Raw genomic sequence first — 20,325 nt, 5'->3', positions numbered from 1 at the left:
GGAGTTTTTTCACTTTTAATCATTCATTAAAGCAAATTAAATATAATTAAAATCAATCTTCACTATGAAAGCATTTACAAAATAATCATTGTATTGCCATTCGGTCAAGGTCTTCTCTTATACTTATATTTTAAATAAATTATTATTTGATTAAAGTTTCATAATATATACACTATTAGTAATGTTCAATTGATATTATTGTGGACTACTAATTTCAATAATTTGCAATATTTACATTTAAATTTTAAAATACTTAATAATTTTCTCTAATATTTACAAAAAAATTAAGCCTTTATTCAACTAAGTATCTTATTGAGTGTCATATTTACATTTAATTCTAATAAATTAAAATCATTTGTTTATATGACTTGCCCAAGTCTTTTTAGGTCTGCCTCTACCGTTCTTAACATAAGCAAATTTTAACATCTACTCTCCTAACTTGGTCATCAGATGGTTTATGTTTAATGTGACCGAATCATCTAACGCGAGACTTTCTAATCTTGTCTGCCACTGGAGTTATTCCAACCCTTTTCACGAATATATTCATTTCACATTTTATCTCTAAGCGAAAAGCCAATCATCTACTGGAGCATTCTCATCTCAACAACACTTAATTTAAGCTTCTCTTTTACAGGCCAACATTCTGCACCATAAAACATTGCGGGTCTCACCATCATCTTATCAAATTTTTCCTTAAGTTTAAGCAGTGCTTTCTTATTACACAATATGCTCGATCCTAAACTCCAAACCTTCCTGCACTCCCCCTTGTTATTGCCAACCCCGCCTAAACCTCAAACTGCTTCCTTCCATTCGACACCCCCATCCGCCTCTGCCAGTTCTTCTTGTACCTTCAAACTAATGCCGCCACCCCTTCCGACACTTTAATTGTTGCGCGGCCTCCTAATCCAACTTCCACCAGTTGTCCAACAAGGTGAAATACTTCTCGTTCTCACCCTAGGGGCTCGTTTGTGCTTTTTTATTTCTGTTTTAAGAACCTTTGTTGTGAATCCTTTAAAATTTCAACAATATTACTCACATTCTGTTGTTTTTTAAGTTAACTCTGATATTAAGGAGTCAAGAAAAGTAATTTCATCTTTGGAAGTCCCTATATGCATTGAAGCAAAGCTCTCAAGCATAGTGTGGAAAACTTAGATAAGCAGCAGAAGGGTTTGGAATGCAGAAAAGTAAAAGTGAGTGCACTGTATTCTATAAATAATCAGCCTCAGGAATCATTCTATTGGTAGTTTATGTCGATGACATTATTATTACTAGAAGTGATGTCTAGAGAATCTTATCATTGAAATTATTTCTTTAAAATTTGTCCAACACTAAAGATTTGCGTTGTTGGAAGTACTTGGGGATTGAGGCATCAAAGAGTAGGACGGGTATCATTCTATCTCAACAAAAATATGTTTTGGATCTCTTAGCTGAAATAGGGAAAGTAGAGGCCAAATCATGCAGTACTTCGATAGTTCATAATCAACAACTTACTAGAGATGACTCAACAAAAATATGTTTTGGATCTCTTAGCTGAAACAGGGAAAGTAGAGGCCAAATCATGTAGTACTTCGATAGTTCATAATCAACATCTTACTAGGGATGGAGAGCTTTTTAATGTTCTTGAACGATATGGGAAGTTAGTTGGGAAATTAAACTACCTCACAGTGACTTGTCCTAACATTGCATTTTCAGTTAGTACTATAAGTCAGTTCATTTCTTTCCCCATAGTCCATCACTGGTTAGCTCCGGAATAGATACTATGTTAACTCAATGAAGCTTACGGAAAAAGGATTCTATATAAGGATCATGGACATAAAAATATTGAATTCTTCTCCGATGTTGATTAGGCAAGCTCCAATATTGATCAAAGATACTTTATTAGATATTGTGTTTTTGTGGGTGGTAATTTGGTCTCATGGAAGAATATGAAACAAAATATACTCTCAGGATCCAATGCAGAATTTGAGTATCAGGCAATGACACAAGCTTTGAGTGAATTGATGTGAATTTTCCAGTTTTTGACTAAATGGGTTTTATGATGTCCATTCTAATAAAATTGTGGTGTGATAACCAAGTTGCAATTCATATTGCTTTAAAAACTATCTTCTATGAACGAATGAAGCACATTGAGTTTAATTGCCATTTTGTTTGTGAAAAGATTTAATAGAATACTATTTTGATAGCTCATGTAAGGACCGGGGAACAACCAATAAATATCTTCACAAAAGGCCCATAATAGAGCGAGCGTCACTTATATTTGTAACAAGTTGGGCAATGATAAATATCTATGCTCCAACTTGAGGGGGTGTATTTTGGAAAATGCTAAATGTTTGGTAGCTTGCATATTAGGAAGCTTATGTATTAGCTAACCTAATTAGAGGAGATTTAACTTCAGATATTTTCTATATTAGGTATATTCCTAATTTGTAGGTAGAGGAGTGTCTATTAATATGTAACATACGATTTCAATTGGTAAATATGAAAAGAAAGTTTCTGCTTACAGATGTAAAACTCATGATCTCTCTAGTTAGTAAATATGTTGCTGTGCTTCGCATATTGAAATAAAATGTAGCCCTTGCACTTTGCATTGGGCTTAGTACGAGAAACTCCTATTGCCATTTTGTACTGTTTCTTAGTCTCTTTTTGTCATTGTTTATTGCTTACTAACCTGATGTTAGCTCTACATTTTATGCACTTGTCTTTAAATTTACCAAGTATGCCCCTACTAGATTATTACACCGTTCTTTTAAATTCGTCAAATGTACAAGGAATTCGATAGTCCATAGTAGTAACTAACATTACGTACATCCACTAAAATTGTGTTTACACAGTTTTTTTTTTTCTTTCTAACAGCTACTAATGACCTCATCTAATGTTTGCCTTAATTTTCCTGACTTTCATCTGCTTCAGCAACAACTCTTATGAGAGTATATCTTTTGTGAATACATAAACAAAATTACCTCATTGTGCTTATCCATGATACGAAAACACATTGGAACATTGTATTTATCATTAATTTAACCTCACTTGGATCAGGAACTGTCATTTTATGGCTTTGAATCCCTGGCACTGTTCCATCATAGCTCAATCACATTGCTTTTTTTGCAAATGTCAGTTGTGTCCTTGGAATATAAGTTATTTCTTGACCCTACTGTTGAATCTCTTTTATCTTCTAACACTGATAAACTTTTTTTAGGCTAGGAGGGTATGGTGTAACAATGGAAAGTATTTTGATGCTGTGGAACTCCAAGGTTATGAAATTTGGTAGTCACATTTCTCGGAAAACTATTTCTAGATACATCATCACAATACCCTCAGGGCATGCTTGATAAACACGTTTCCTTCTCGACTTACCACATTGATTTTTGTTGTACTTTGTCATATTCTTATTAAAATTTATTAAAATCTTATAAACAACCTAATTTTTTTTGGATTTTTTTATTATTTTCTACTGTTTTTTTCTTGGAGACCTTATTGGCAAGCTCGTATGGTAGCAATTTTTTGGATGCAAAGCTAGCAGGTGGGCTAGTTGTTTCTGCCAACCCATGTTTATTTGGTATCGGTTCTCCAATCTAGAAGAAGTTGAATGTTCAAAGACCATAGAAGAATCTCTCATAAAAATAAAGTGAATCTAGAGGATAAAATGGAGGCTCTTGGGACTTTGACAAATGCTTAGGAACCCTATGGTTGCATCGGCGTTCATACTTAAATACCTATTTGATGGATCTATTGAAAGATACTTGGCATGATTTTTTGCAAAATAATTCACTAAAATCTATGGAGTTGACCCGGATACTATTATACTTTTCATATTTGCTTACCTTAATTTTCCTTTTCTCTAACTATATGTCAAGTTCTTTTCTGAAAGTCTTCAATGAACAAGTTTACATGAAACTTCCACTTGAATTTAGAAGGAATACGATCACAGGACAAGTATGAAAAATAAAGAATTCTTTTTATGGTCTAAAAAATTCTCCAAGAGCATGGTTTTAACGGTTCACCAAAACTGTGTGTCAACAAGGTTTTTGATAGGCTTGGGGGAGGATTTTGGAAACCTTGTGGGCAAGTCATTATGGCAGCAGTTTTGATGGGTGCAAAGCTGGCAGTTTTGTTGGCTATTCTGCCAACCCTTATTTATTTAGTTAGGTTGTGTTGTAGGGGTCATTTGCTTGGGCAACTGTCCGCCTCCATGTAGTGTTACAGCTGGACTGCAGTTAAATTATTTCTGAATTGTAACAACTGCCTTATTCTTATTTGATTGTTGTCGGTACCTTGTAATCTTCTATAATGGTTCCTTATTTCTAGTTGCTATAACTGCCAAATTTGTGCAAGGTTGCTGTCCGCCTCAAATTCGCCCAGATTTGTCTCATTAAATAACACTTCTTGCTGCTTTCGAATGAGTAATGAAGATTAGTATAGCCCACAATAATCCAAGAAGATTATGCTGCGTCTGTTTATTTTTCTGTTTTTAATATATTATTCATTTGATAGATTCTGGATTGATGTGATTTCCTATCTAATTGAATTGTAAATCATAGTTTCTGGTTTCTAATGTTATTTAGTTGCTTGATGCTTTCGAATTTTTCTCGTTCACTACTCCGTGGGCACACTGCAACTTGCCTTATTCAGTTAAAAATTACTAGACATAATAATATTTCATTTTTTTGAGAATTTGTTCGATTATATGTTGGCTGTGGTAGTATTTTCTATTTATTTTGAAGTTAGATTGGACATTGTTATATCTTGCAAAAAGAAATAATCAGTGCTCGTGTTTCTTAAATTTGCTATAATTTACTTTTGGATTATAATTATTTAAAATGGCAGGACTATGTGGGAAACAAAAGATTGGAACTCTCTGGACAGCTTGTAGCTTTACTTTTTGAGGTCATACATTCTTGGAATTACTTCAAATGTCTATGTCCAGTATTGTAAACGGTTATAGTACTACTTTTTTCCTTGTTTTTGTCTTCTCTTCCAGGACTTGTTTAAGAGTATGAATGCTCAAATTGCAAATCGTATGGAGCAGGCATATGATAAAGCTAGTCGATCTAGCCCTTTAGATTTTATACATGTAAGTGAAATTACGTTATCTGAATTGTCTTTCAAGAAGTAACTCTTAAACTTTTTGTATGAACTCTCTCTCTCTCTCTCTCTCTCTCTCTATATATATATATATATATATAGCGCCGAGTTCCCAGCTTAGTTGGTAGATCATCCGTTTCGGCGGTGTAAGTCCTCTCTGCACTTGGGTTCGAATCCCCCCCAGGTGAGTTGTTCGCTGTATGGGGATGATACTCGAGTGGTTAGGCGAGCCAACAGTGGTTGGCGGTTCCGCCATCAACCATCTTTACAATATATATATATATTAAAGCCCAAGGGATAATATATTTAAGAGAAAAAGGTACAAATAGATTGTATAAAATGACCTAAAAGAAAGCCCAACTCACATAATATAATACAAAAATCCAAAGAAGAAAATATACATAAAGATAAAAAACCAAGAATCCATCAACAGGCGCAAAGGTGTTAGAGACATCCCACTTTAGTTCTTCCTCTGTCTCTAGTTCTCTAGTTCTCGGAAGATAACAAATTGGTAAGGTGCGTATCATTATAAGGTGCGTACCATTACCCGAAGTAACCAAAGTATCATCCATCAGATTTCTGAGCTCAAGTATGTCTCCATCCTTCTTCTTTCTCCTATATGTGTGGAGCTGTCATTCCTCATCCGAGAATTGACTCAATTGATCAGTGGATTGGTCCAAAGGTGGCCGGACAGGTGTAGGACGTTGCACATCTTGATCCCCCTGAGTTATAGTAGCATTGACATCTTTCTTGACTTGATGAGGCGGTAGTGAAACAACAGATGTATTTTTACTTGTAATATCAGTGATAGGTTCTAGGGCAGACGGAGTCTGAAGAATCTCCCTTGCTTCCACGATAGGAGGTTCCGAAGATGGGGAGCTACAACATTGTGTGGAGACTGAATGATTGATATATTGTCTGCGGGAATAGTGACGTCTTCAGTTGTATCCTTTTGATAATCGATAGTGTCAATAAGTTGGAGCTGATCAGGATGAGTTTGAATCACTGCCTCTAGCGGAACACTTTGTTTTTTTGGTCTGAGGTGGGGATGTAGATGATGACATTGAGAACTGGAGTTTCCGAGCATACGAAAGTTCAAACAATACAAAGAAAAGGCTAATTCTCTATCTTCTACCAATATCCATGATGCTGTGTGACCAATCATATTTTCTCAGAAGCAGAAGAAGTAATGTCTCTTTCAACAAGTACTCTGGCTTCAGATGGACGAGAAAGATTAAAAGTAGGAATGTCCGTCTTGAGTGACTTACCATAAGCTGAGGCAATAGAATACAATAACTTTTTGAGAAAAGTAATGAAATTTCAGACCAGGAAGGCTAATCCAAACCGGAATGATTGACGGTTCCGTTTGTGGGTCAAAATCCAGAGATCATTTCAGAATCTTACTTGTTCTGTTATCAATCTAGATTATCCTTCTAGCAAATAAGCGTGTGTAATCTTCTTCATTACTCATTTGAATAAGAATGTGTCTACTATCTAATAGTCCAATTTTTCACTCCCGAACGAGGTGCATAAGTTTAAATTCCTTGCGAATAAGCTCTATTTTAAGATAATCATATAGAAATTTCCCAACCAAATTCAGACAACAGGAGGAAGCATGCGCCTTCAGCTTATGTAAAAAAAACGGCAGACTTCTCATTCTTCCTACCAAATTTTTTTATATCCTCCGCCCACTCAAACGAAGGAAGGAAAGAGCACGATTTAGGTGTACCTGAGGCGTGGACAACCGTGAGGGCAGCTGCATACGATCTATTTGAAGCCATCCTCAAAATAAAGATGTGACATTAAGAAGAAAACACAGAAAAGTGGCGTTCTTCCAGTGTTCTAGAAACCCCTGGGAGCCGCAGAGCCAAGACGGTAAGCGTATACTGAAGAAGCTGAAAAAGAGAACACCGAGAGCCGCACTGCAGAGGAGCCGCAAAAAGACGGGACGGGAAGAAGCAGCGAGAGCTGCTCGCGAGACGGGAAGAGCCGCAGAACTCGCGAGAGACCGTAGAGCTGAGAACTCTCGAGCCGGGATGCTCGCGAGACGGGAAGGACGCGCCGCAGATCCCGAGACCCAGAGAGATGAAACAGAAATCAGGCGCGAAACATGAAGGCGCCGGCGCCGGAGAAGAGGCAGCGAAACCCTAACGATATATATATATATATATTAAAGAGGAAAAGGTATAGATATGTTGTATGAGATGACCTAAAAGAAGACCCAACTCACACAATACAACACACAAAAATCCAAAGAAGCCAAGATACATAAAGATAAAAAAATAGAAAATCCACCAACAGGTGCAAAGGTGCTAGGGACGTCCTACTTTAGCTCTTCCTCTGCCTCTAGTTATCGGAAGGGAGCCAACTAACAAATTGGTAAGGTGTGTACCATTACCCGAAGTAACCAAAGTATCATCAATTAGATTTTTGAGCTCAAGTATGTCTCCATTTTTCTCCTTCCTCCTGGATGTGTAGACCTGTCATTCCTCATCCGAGGATTGACTTAATTGATTAATGAATTGGTCTAAAAATGGCCGGACAGATGTAGGACGTTGCACATCTTGATCCCCCTGAGTCTAATTAGCATTGACATCTTTCTGGATCTGATGAGGCGGTAGTGAAGAAGCAGATATATCAGCAAATATATCTTCACCTGTAATATCAGTGATAGGTTCTAGGGCAGGCGGAGTCTGAAGAATTTCCCTCGCCTCCACGATAGGAGGTTCCGAAGACGGGAGAACTACAACAATGTGCGGAGACTGAATAATTGATATATTGCTTGCGGGAATAGTGATGTCTTCAGGTGTATCATTTTGATGATCAATAGTGTCAATAACTTGGAGCTGATCAGGAGGAATTTGAATCACTGTTTCTAGCGGAGTACTTTGTTTTTTTTTGTCTAAGGTTGGGATGTAGATGATGGCATTGAGAACTGAAGTGGCCAAACATACGACAGTTCGAACAATACGAAACAAAATGTTCAATCTCTATCTTCTGTCAATGTCCATGATGCTGTGTGCCCAACCAAATTTCCTCATAAGCGGAAGAAGTAATGTCTCTTTCAACAAATATTCTGACTTCAGATGGACGGAAAAAATTAAAAGTAGGAATGTCCGTTTTGAACGACTCCATAAGCTGAGGCAATAGAATACAACACTTTTTGAGTAAAATAATTAAATTTCAGACCAAGAAGGAGAATCCAAACTAAAATAATTGGCGGTTCCGTCTGTGGGTCAAAATTCACAGACCATTTCAGAATCTTCATTACTCTGTTATCAATCCAAATCATTCTTCTAGAATCATTCTTCTAGTAAATAAGCGTGTGTAATTTTCTTCATTATTAATTTGAATAAGAATGTGTTTATCGTCTAATAGTACGAGAAATTTCTCAACCAAATTCAGACGACAGGAGAAAATAAGTTGAATATTTTCAGCTTCTATAAAAAAGATGGCAAACTTCCCATTCTTCCTACTAGTTTTCTTGATGTCCTCCTCCCACTCAAACGAATGAGGGAAAGAAGTGCGATTTTGGTGTGCTTGAGGCGTGAACACCCGTGAGGGCAGGTGCATACGATCTGTTTGAAGTCATCCTCAAAATAAAGGTGTTGCGTTAAGAAGAAAACACGGAAAAGTGGCGTCGACCGAAGAAACTGAAAAGGAGAACACCGCGAGCCGCACTGCAGAGGAGCCGCAAAGCCGAGACGGGAAGCGTAAACCGAAGAAGCTCAAAAGGAGAAACACCGGGAGACGCGTTGCAGCGGAGCCACAGAGAGCCGAGACGGGGAATGAGCTGCAAGAGCTGCTCGCGAGACAGGAATGAGCGGGAGCCGTTGAACTCACGAGAGACCGCAGAGCCGAGAACTCCCGAGCAGGGAAAGCTCTTGAGACGAGAAGGATGCATCGCAGATCGCAAGAGTCAGGGAGATGAAACAAAAATCAGGAGCGAAACTCGAAGTCGCCGGCGTCGGAGAAGAGGCAGCGAAGCCGTAACAATTGCTAGGGTTCGCCGGAAGAAAGACGAAGCCATGATATATATATATATATATATATATATATATATCTATATATATAGACACACACACACTTTGATTTAGATGCATACAACGAATGTTATGGAAGTCGTTAATCCTTTGTTTCAGTAGATGCTATTTTCTTTTTCCTTTTTTTAGGTGCTTTTAATGTTTCAACTTGTTTAAGTGTGCTCTAGTTAGTCACTTTATATACATTGACAAGCTTGTATATGTTTTTATCTTGATGCTCAACTATTCTTAAGTGTTATTGTCCCGATACAATATGAATAATAGTGATTGCTATCATCCACGTTCTAATTAATTAGATTTGACACTGTGGAAGTTTTTGGGTTCCGCAATAAGTAAATTTTGAATGAATAATTTAATCCTTAAATGTTGGCTTTGATCTCTAATAGTTTTTTTGATTTTGTTTAAACTATTGAGATGAAGAAATATCTTTTATATTTTCTGATGCGGGGCTTCTACACTAAATCGATCAGTTTAGCAGAGTGTCGGTCCAGCAGGGTGGCTAGACCAGTTGGCTAGCTATTGGGCGGGAACTACGCCTCTTTCCCCCACTCCTACCTATTTTGTTATAAATATGTTGCTTATTGTTTTATGGTTCAATTTTTGCGGAGTTTTTGTCTAAGCTTGTTGGCAACTGTTGTTTTCTCGTTTACAGTTGTATTCAAGGGAGAGAAAATTCTCCAGCTATAACTTATCAGAGGTATTGATCTTTTCCAAGGGTTCAAGGGGTGCTCCGACTGTAACTCGCGCCCGTAAGGATAGTTTTCTTTCCTTGTTCCTCTTACCTACTCGTCGTCAGCCAACCTTTCCCCTCCCTGTCGTTATCTGCAATAGCTATCCTCCCCGCCCTAACACACTAATCCCTTCTCGCATCACAACATCCTTTCTCGTCACCTATTTTCACTCCATTCAGCAGAAGTCACTGTTGCGTCCCTTCCTCACAGCAGTAACGCCAATGCCGACTCTTCTCTTTCCTGTTGTAACCCCCCAATAGCAGCTCCCAAGCCCCCACGACTCAAATATCGTAGCAGCCCTTCCCGTCATGTATTTCCACCCCCGCTCACCCCTCTCGCTTTCACCCTAGAGGGTCGTTTATGTGTTTTGTGCTTTTTTGTTTTTTTCTTGTTATGAAAAGTCTTCGTTGTTACATTTGAATTTCAATAATAATATATTTCTTTTTCTAGTGTGGTTTGGGTTAACACCAGTATCATTTTCTCTATGGAATTAGTGCTTATAAACTGGCAAATACAATTTGCAAAACACAACGAAAATAGTACCAATTTATATTCTCATTTAAGAAATATATTACATAACAAAATCAAAATTAAATATAAAATATCCTCATTGTTATAAATCCAATTCGTTGCAGTAGCTTTCCTTTCAAGTTGACGCATGTAAACTATAAAAACCCCATATGTTACATTGAAGAGTTGGGTGCTCTTAGAGACCTTCCGAAGAATTATGTTGATTATTCTTCACTAGGGACATGAGGAGTGATGGTCTTTTCTGATGGAATGACATCTTTGATGAAATGGCAATATATTTTAATATGTTTTGTTATTTTTTTGAAAAAATAGGCTGGGAATACGGATGACCGCCTTAATATCTCACTTTAAGAATCATAGATTGAGTGACTACAAATCCAAATATTTTAATTAATTTTTTTTATCTGCAACATTTTTATTTGCAACATATTTTATGCACAATTTGTGACGCTAAACATTCTGTTCTTACTATTTTATGCACAATTTGTGACGCTAAACATTCTGTGCTTACTGATCTTTATGATAGATTAGATATTAAAGAGGGTGAAATATATATGTATAAACTAATTAAACAAAGAGAAAAGAAAAATGAAAATTTAACTCAAACAAAGTGTATTATAGATGAAAATCAAAATGTGCTTTTCTTAGACAAAGATATTCAACAAAGCTGGTGAGTTGTTTTGATAAACTTTTAATGAAGTTTCTGAAAACATGATCGACCTTAAAAATCTTAATATCGTTAACACAAATAAGCGTTTCATTTTTACCGTCGCATTAGTAAAAAAAAGTTGAAACCTTAAAGAATACCAAGGGTGGAAAGTCAGTAGGACTGACGATATCCCAATTGAAGTGTAGAAATATATAGGAGATTTGGGATGTTGCCGCAGATGTAGCATGATTCTGTTGCAGGACATGGAGATTTCAATCTCATTAAAAAAGTAGAGAAAAAAGCAGTTTCTAACGCTGAAATTTCAACTCGTGCAGGAAAATACAAATTTTTACTTGTTGGAAAGTTCCAATTAGGTCGCCCTAAGATGGAGATTATCATGAATGTTTTTAAAGATTTCAAACTAGTTGCGGCTTGGCAGGTGAGTCTTTTTGACAGGAGACATGTTATGATACAACTAAGCATAGAAGAAGATTACACAAGGTTTTTTTCAAAAAAAAATCATCACAATCGAGGGAAATCATATGAAATTGCTCAAATGGACCCCTGATTTTGATCCCAGTCTAGAACCCTCAATTGCGCATATCTGGTTCTCATTACCTGAACTCAAGTTTCAATTTTTTGACCTACCTATCTTATATGCAATTGGGACTATCCTTGGAAAACCTTTGCAGGTAGACACACCTATAATTTATTTCTCAAGACTCTCTATTGCAAAGATTTTGATTGAAGGAGATATTACACTATCAGATGTAGAAGAAGTCTGGTTTGGTTCTGCTCACAAAGGTTATTAGCAAAAAATCATTATGGAATAAAAGCCTTACTATTGCAAGCACTGCAAGATGTTTGGACACCCGCAAGAGAAATGTTTCAGATTGCACCCACAGTTTAAAACCAATAGTCAAAAGCAGGAACATGCTGTTAGTGCACCCCACGTGACTTAACGCGCTCCTACCAAACTTGATGACAGCCAACCTGAGGAGGCAATTACCACAAGACAAGAAATGATGTCTGCCCCTGGGAACGCTTCTCCTGACCATACTTTTTCTCCTGACCATATTTTGAAGGGAAAATGTTCGGACCGAAAGTCAGGATAGCCCCGCAGCTTCTATTCAGAAATCATCAGATGCATAGGTGACAATTCACACTTCACATACACTGGAACATATCGCTGTAGCAACAATTACCTTTCATTCTACTGCGGTTCTAATATCTAATCAGACCGAGGATCACATGAGTCAGTCTTCAGATGAAGAATGACAGGTTTACACTTTTCGGCGGAAGAAGAAGGCTGGGGGCACATGCCAACTTGGAAACTTAATGGATGATACTTTGATTACTCATGGCAATAATATGACACTTCAAAGTTTGTTATCTGACTCCATTCCTAAAACTAGAGGAAGAAGCAGAATTAATCTGGTTTGTCCCTAGCTACTTGTTTTCTGCATGTTTTAAATTTATTGAGTCTATTTGTATCTTTTTGTTGGGGTAGTGTTGCACTTGGTATCGTATGGGTAGGGTGCCTCTATTGGGCCCTCTCATACAACCTTTATGTACCTTGTCTTTTTTGATAAAATCAGCCCCTTTGGCTTTTCATAAAAATTTAGGAGATTTGAGAGTTTTTTGGCTTACTAAACTCTTTAACATTATTTTAAAATCTAAAAGATGCCTGAGTGGAGGAACAATATTTTGGTCCTCATTTTTAAGAATAAAGTGGATGCACAAGAATGTGTAAATTATATAGAAATTAAGTTGATGTGTCATACTTTTAAAATTATTTGAGAGGGTAATTGAACCTAGGTTAAGTTGTATTACAAAGATTTCTCATAATCAATTTGGATTTATGTCGTGTAGATCCACCATGTAAGCTAGACATTTATTGTAAGGTTTGCTGGAGAGTTTTAGAGAGAATAAGGACGATCTACATATGATTTTTATTGATTTAGAAAATGCTTGCGATAATGTTCCAAAAGATATCCTTTGGAGAGTTCTTGAGAAGAAAGGTGTTGATATGACTTATATTCAAGTCATATAAAGTTATGTATAGAATTGTTACTTATGTTCGAATAGAAGTAGGATTGACCAAATATTTTCTTATTTCAATTGGATTGCATCAAGGATCAACTTTAAGCCCATATCTTTTTGCCTTAGTTATGGATGCTCTTACTTGACATTTACAGAAGGATGTACCTTGGTGTATGCTTTTCGCTGATGATATCCTTCTCGTGGATAACACTAGAGAGAAAACTCAGGAAAAACTTGAATTATGGAGGTTTACATTGGAGTCTAAAGGCCTTCGTTTAAGTAGAACTAAAATTGAATGCATGGATTATAATTTTAGTAGTAGTAGCTCTAGTGACAGTTGTAACTATAGGTGATCAAAGTATTAAAAGGCGTGAACGCCGGATTATAATTTTAGTAGTAGTAGCTCTAGTGGCAGTTGTAACTATAGGTGATCAAAGTATTAAAAGGTGTGAACGCCTTAGATATCTTGGGTCTATTGTTTCTCGGGTCTATTGTTCAAAGTGGTGGTGATATAGATGGGGATGTTATTAGTAGAATTCAAGCTGGTTGGTTGAAGTGGAGGAATGCTTCATGTCTATTGTGTGATAGAAAAGTACTGCTTAACTGAAAGGAAAATTTTATAAGATGGTGGTGAGACTTACAATGCCCTATGGCGCTGAATGTTGGCCTTTAAAAGAGAAGCATGAAACTAAGTTTAATTTTGCTGAGATGAGAATAATTAGGTGGATGAGTGGCTTCACACTTAGAGGCAAAATGCGAAATGAATATATACGTGATAGGGTTGGTGTAGCTCCAGTGGCGGACAAAATTAGAGAGTCTTCTTAGATGGTTTGGTCACATTATATGTTGACCATCTGATGATCCGATTAGGAGAGTAGATGTTTTAGATTCGACTTATGCTATGAAAGGCATGGCATATTGTATAAAAAATGATCTTAATTTATTCAAATTAAATGAAAATATGACTCTCAATAGGAGGCGGTGGATAAAAAGAATTCATGTAGCCGACCCCACTTAGTGGGATAAATGTTTGTTTTTGCTGGTTTTATTGCTGTTGTATTTTTGCTTCGATACTAGACCTACCAACCTAAATCTGATTTTTATATCTCTAGGGAATAAGATTTCCTCCCAGTAAAACATAATTATCAGAAGTAGACTTTTGGTTTTCAACTGATCTCTTTTATTAAACATTAGAGTACACTTCAATTTATCAATGTTTGCATTTTTGATACACTAGTCATTTATCGGGAGATTACTTAATATATCTTAGAATTCTTAAGACTATACGAATGCTTTTTCTTGAATTTTGGCATTTTGCATATGCTCACTTCCCACACCAACGAGAGAGGAAATAACGGATTGGTTAACAGAGTATGTTCAAAGTTTTTCTGATCACATGCTCACCCAATTTACTTGAATGAGCTTATGGCATATTTTATTTGGGAATGGGGGACACTATTTTCGTTGTAAACAAACTTGACGCCAAGAAATACTTTGGAAGTTATAAAATTTTAGCAACAAATGTATTCTAGAGGTATAATTTAATTTCATCATTGCCAAATATATCATTTTTATTGGGAATGATGTTGTCACCATTAACTATAATAATAATATTTTGAAGGAGAAATGGTAGATAAAGATGAAGTAACCGTGCTACTATAACTGCAAGTTTTCGTTAAATCATGTAAATTAACTTTATTTTAATATACCCCATTTTTTGCACCTCCCAAAAATTCCTAAAATTATTTTTATAAATATCTACCTTGCATTCTGATCATTTTGATGTATGGTAGTATATATTGATTTTCAAGTGTATAAAATTTATTTAATTAATTGATATTTTAATTAAATTCCCAAATTATTTTTCAAATTTACTGTTTACCATAATTTTACAGTAGCAAGTTAAACGTCTTCGCGAAGGCATACATTTGTTGATGAAAAATCAATGGTTGGATATATAATCGATGGATATATCGGCAAGCAGCTCTACTAGGGTTTCGCCCAATGGCGTTTCCATTCGTTTGAATCCTTTGGCTTCACTCCACCGGCTTTGTAGTGCCCGATGACGAAGAGTTTCGCACCATCGGTTTCGTCGTGCCCGACGACGAAGGGCTTCACTCCATTGGCTTCGTCTTTGTAGTTTATGGCAGAGCCTTTCTCACACGTCGTATTCCTTCCTCTTCCTAACGCAGTCCCTCACCAACTGATTCGAGGTGGTTTGCGTTATTTGCAAACTCTGGCCAGCCTTTCTCACACGTCGTATTCCTTCCTCTTCCTAATGCAGTCTCTCACCAACTGATTCGAGGTGGTTTGCGTCATTTGCAAACTCTGGCCACGGTTTTTTTGCGTGCACTCCTTGCATGTTGAGATGGCCTCGGGGCTCTGTTTTTATGTTGTCGCCCTTGTCGGCAATAACCCACCCGCGAACATTTTTCGTGTAAGTTCCCGAAACAATACCATGATACTTTAGCGCTGACATCGGATTTCTAAAAAAAAAAAATCTCTTAAAAATGGTAAGCCTGCAATCTTTCTCTCTGAGACCGAAATCACCTTAGTTTCATCCTGCCGACTATTCGTTGGTAAGTTCCTCTATAGAAACCCCAAACTCGAGCTAATTTGAAAGGATTTTGAGCAAATGCGGCTGAAAGGGGAATGGAAGATTGGTAAACTGAATGGGAGGCATATTCTTATACTACTATTAGATGATGAAGACTATGCTCATTTGTTTGCCAGAAGACTTGTTCGAATAGATAACCGTTTGATGAAAGTTTTAAAATGGCGGTTGATTCTGACCCTCTCACTGACCTACTACCATTCATGTATGACTGCGCTTCCCAGATCTGAAGTTCTATCTCTTCAATCATGGCTTCTTTACTCCTTAGCTATGGTTTACGGTAAATCCCTCAAAATTTATATTCCTACAGTTAATCTGAGTCAGCCTTCTGACGCCAGAGTTTTGATTGACGTGACATTACTCTACCTTTTCCAGGGGAGATCTGGATTGGCTCACAGCACCAGAGTTTTTGGCAGCAGGTGGAACTCGAACAGATCCCACTTTACCGCACCCACTGTCGTATGTTTGGACACTCTCACTCTCAATGTCATCATTTGCACCCTCATTTAAAACCTCAGAGTAAAAACGTTACTGGCCCTCTGCCCCAACTCACTCCTGTCCGTCCACCCCTGAGTGTAATCCACTGGCTATTGAAACATTGGTTGAAACACCATCAGCTCTCCCTCCCACTACCGGAGACCCCCCTGACAATATTATTTTTTTTTCTATATTTGACGTGTTGTCAGATGGTTTAGCTGGGCAACCTATAACTTCAAACCTTTTTGAAAACAACACTGAAGGATCTTTACCTACAAAGGACTCTGTTCGGTCCAATAATCAAGAGAGCTTTGAAGCTCCTCATCTTCAGGAAGCATCAGGTGCAGATGGGACAATTTATACTTCATATTCCCTAGAACCTATAATTGTTGCAAAGGTTGGCAATCTCTCTACTGTGGTTCTACCACCTCATCAGAACGAGCAAGATGTTACTGCTAGTCAGGAGCAAGGGGTTCATCCGCTTATATCTGCCAATCCATCCAGGCTGGATCACCGAGGCTGGTCCTCCTCGGAGCCCTTTGTTAGTTTCTCGGGGTGGGGGAGCTTTAACCTCGTTCATCGAAGCTTTTGGTCCCTTATTTTTAATCTAAGCTGCATCTGGATCTCATTGTCGACTGTACTGCCTCCCAAAGTGCTTGCTAGCATACCTCCATCTCGGTCCAATCTCCTGGGACCGAAATCTCTTGCACTGGGGTGACCATGGTGGTTGAGAATCGATCGTCACTAAAACCGTTCCCGCTACTTTGCCGTTAACGACTCCCGTCTCCTCGGTTGCTATCGAAGGAAGTAGAATGAGACATTTTTTGTCTTTGTTGAAGGAATACGTGTTTCTGAATCCATCTTGCGATCAAATTGTCATGGTCTTTCTAGTAGAAGGTGAGGCGTCCATGGGGATCACATCACACCATACCTGGCCCTGCAGCTGACTCTCTATTGAAAACTTTACTAGGCATTGTCAGTCGATGGTGACCCTGTTTTCCTTCTTCAGCCACTTCAATGAATGTGGTTGAGAATGTCTCTGAATCATGAGTCCCAGTTTCTCTACTATCTCGATCGATGCCACATTTTTACTGCTACTCTCGTCGATAAAAAAATTGCATACATTTCAATTCATTGTGCAGCGGGTGTGAAAAATGTTGTGGCAAAGCCACTGCGGATGCCTCATGTCCTCGGTTTGCATAATCTGTCAAATCACGTGCTTCTCTCTCATCTGGTGGAAGCTGATGCTCCACATTCCTCAGCTTCCTGCTCCTCGCTAACCTCTTCCACGATGCCCTGCTCGGTAAATGTTATGACCCAGCTCATCTGGCAATTGGAGGCTATGTGCCCAAATCCTTGGCATGTGAAGCATTTTTTGGCTGGGACAGTAATCGGGTTCTTCTCGCTTGGGGTGGCTTTCTCCATATACAATCCATTTTTTTCAATTTTCTATGGCGTGCTCCTACTGGTGCCTCCAAATATGTCTGGTTGTCTGGTTGGTGGTGGTCGTCGGCTTTGCTTCAACTGCCTTTTCACTTTCAATGCTAATGTTTGGACATCCCCAGTGTCCAATACAGTTTTAGCTGCACATTGCTAATACTAGGCTTCAAGCCCCCTTGATACCTGACAATTGTGTTCTCCTTTGGCTTTGTCAGGTCGTACTGTAACTGTAAGTGGTCGAACTAAGTTGTGGACTTCACTGAAAGGTCTCTCTGCTGCAAATTTTGGATTTTCAAAAACATGTCCTGGCAGTAATACTGGGAAGATATTTCTTCTAAATGGTTTTTTTCATCTTCTCTCATCTGGTAATCTTTTTACTGCCTTCTCGCCTGTTGTCGTTGTACTTTCTCCCACCATAGGGAGAAACTTTTCTTCAATTTGCTAATTTGACCCGCCTCTGTTTGAGCACTTATTTTTATTCTAAGATCTGCTCAACTTCTTGTAGTCATCTGATAAATTTGTTTGGATCCATGCCCTTCTCAAACTCGGTCAAATCTACCTTGATTCCATGGTCTTGGTGCCCTCTAAATGACATCTCTTCTCGAAAATTTTACCTATGGGAGGAATACAGATATCCCCCTTTGGGTCTCCTCTGATATTGGATTCTGAATTCTGAAACGTCTGGATTCTGAAACGTCGTGGTCTATCTTCTTCATCGCTGAAATTATCCCTATGGAAGGGATTCAGATCCTCTTACCTCTCTCCCCTTCGACTCTCCATGTCTCGATCGAAGGTAACTTCTTCTTGTGTCATCTCTTCAATCCCTGCAATTGTTTATTGGAGGCGACCGAGTTATTGCCTTATCTCTTTCTGGGTAGGCTTGGACATATTTTTCCTTGGGGGCATGTTTGATGGTTTGGGATTTGTTGAAGAGAAGAAAACAAGGAAAAAAAAGAAAGAAGAGAAAAAATAAAAGAAAGAAAAAAATCTTGGTTTGGTGGATTGTGTAGGTGCGGATGCTAGAAATCTTATGTTGAAACTAGGATTAGACTAGCTTTGATATCAAATAATTCGGATTTAACTCAAATTACAACACAAATTGACAAATATTTTTTACTGAATAAAAACAATGATACAATGAAGAACTCAAAAGAAAGGGAAATACCCTACAAAGCAAAATTTGAAAAAAAATACAACAATGAAGACACAACAAGCTTGACGAGGAGGGAGTCTTGGTGGTGCTACAATGCAGGCAACTGTGGTGAGGGCCGAAGAGGTGTCTGGAAGGAGGTTGTCGCGAAGAACGACAACGGGAGAGGAGTTCTGCTTGAAGGCAGCAAGGTGGCGGTCTTTTGGGAAGAGTCGGATGACTGCTGGAAAGAGTCATATGTCTATTGGGAAGAGCTGGATGGTGCTCTGGATGGATGTCGATGCAAAGGACTACAACGGTAGAGGAGTCCTATTGGATGGTAACAAGGTGGCGGCCTGCTGGGTGGTAGCGGCTGTTGGGAAGAGTCGGATGGTGCGTTGGAAGGAGGTCGGCGCGAAAGACAGCAATGGGAGAGGAGTCCTGCTAGAGGGCAGCAAGGTGGAGGCATGCTATAGGGCTGGAAATCGGACAGACAACAGCAGGAAGGGTGGAAGAATAGACAAATATTTAGACCGAGTCGAGGTACAGTTGGAGCACCACCTATACCCGTAGAGACGATCACTACCTCGACCGAGAGACAGACGAAGCAGTACCTTGATGCGGATACATCATTCGAAGATAAAATACCAAGGCTAAAATATGAATTCAGAAATCAAAACAAGACCGCTCACTCAAAGCACATATTGTCCTATTTAGAAAGAGACTTGACTTATTTTAGGAAACACTCAAAATAAGGAGAATAAAGTTAAAATTTCAGACAGGAAAGAGTTTTTGAAATAAGAAAGGAGAATTAAATCAGATTTTAGATTTTAGATTTTACGAAAGAATTTTAAAATAAGAAGAGAGAATAAAATCAAATATGTTAATTTAAGAAATGATTTAAATTAGAAAGGGCTAGGAAGGTAAATAAGAAAAGAAGGAAAGGAAAGAAAAAGGAAAGAAGGGAAAAAGGAACGAAAAGAAGACGAAGGAGGTGACAACCCCCCTCCCTTGAGGTCGCGCTACTATGCCGGTAAGGGCTTCTGGTTCCTCGAGTTCTACCGAAGGAAGTAGAATTAGGTGTTTGTCGTCTTTGATGAAGGAATACATGTTTTTGAATCTATTTTGCTGAGTCTTTCGGTCAAATTGTTATGGTCTTCCTAAGCAGAAGGTGACAGACGTCCATGTGGATCACATCACACCATACCTAGTCCTGCAGCTGAGGTCCTATTGAAATCTTTACTATGCATTGCTGGTCGATGTTGACCTTATTTTCCTTCTTCAACCACTTCAAAGGTAATGGCTGAGAATGACTCTTAGTCGTGAGTCGCAATTTTTCTGTTATCTGGGTCTAGACAAAGCAGTCGGTCGCTTCTTACGCCGGACGGTAATGGCTGAGAATGACTCTTAGTCGTGAGTCGCTTTCTGTTATCTGGGTCTAGACGAAGCAGTCGGTCGCTTCTTACGCCGGACTCCTCATGTTCGGGATGCGATCCCGCTTCACGCCCACAACAGTTCATTATTCCTTTTTGTGATCTGGTTTTTCCTGCATGCAATCAGGTGCTCGAATGTTAGAAAGTGAAGGC

The 20,325-nt window shown here is 38.3% G+C and overlaps 1 protein-coding gene across 2 annotated transcripts in view; it reads left to right on the top strand.

Moving 5' to 3' along the window:
• Window positions 1–20,325, top strand: part of LOC110021985 (DNA-directed RNA polymerase III subunit 2) — a 171,106-nt gene that overhangs the window by 72,624 nt on the left and 78,157 nt on the right. For both annotated transcript variants that reach the window (XM_020720733.1, XM_020720734.1), the window contains 2 exons: window positions 4,825–4,884; window positions 4,979–5,071. In XM_020720733.1, the coding sequence (XP_020576392.1) occupies window positions 4,825–4,884; window positions 4,979–5,071 (153 nt within the window). The remainder of the gene's footprint in view (window positions 1–4,824; window positions 4,885–4,978; window positions 5,072–20,325) is intronic.

Source organism: Phalaenopsis equestris, unplaced genomic scaffold (genome assembly GCF_001263595.1).
Source record: "Phalaenopsis equestris unplaced genomic scaffold, ASM126359v1 Scaffold000159, whole genome shotgun sequence".
NCBI lineage: Eukaryota > Viridiplantae > Streptophyta > Magnoliopsida > Asparagales > Orchidaceae > Phalaenopsis > Phalaenopsis equestris.
The sequence above is the reverse complement of the archived record's forward strand: the minus strand, read 5'-3'. Positions and strand labels throughout refer to the sequence as shown.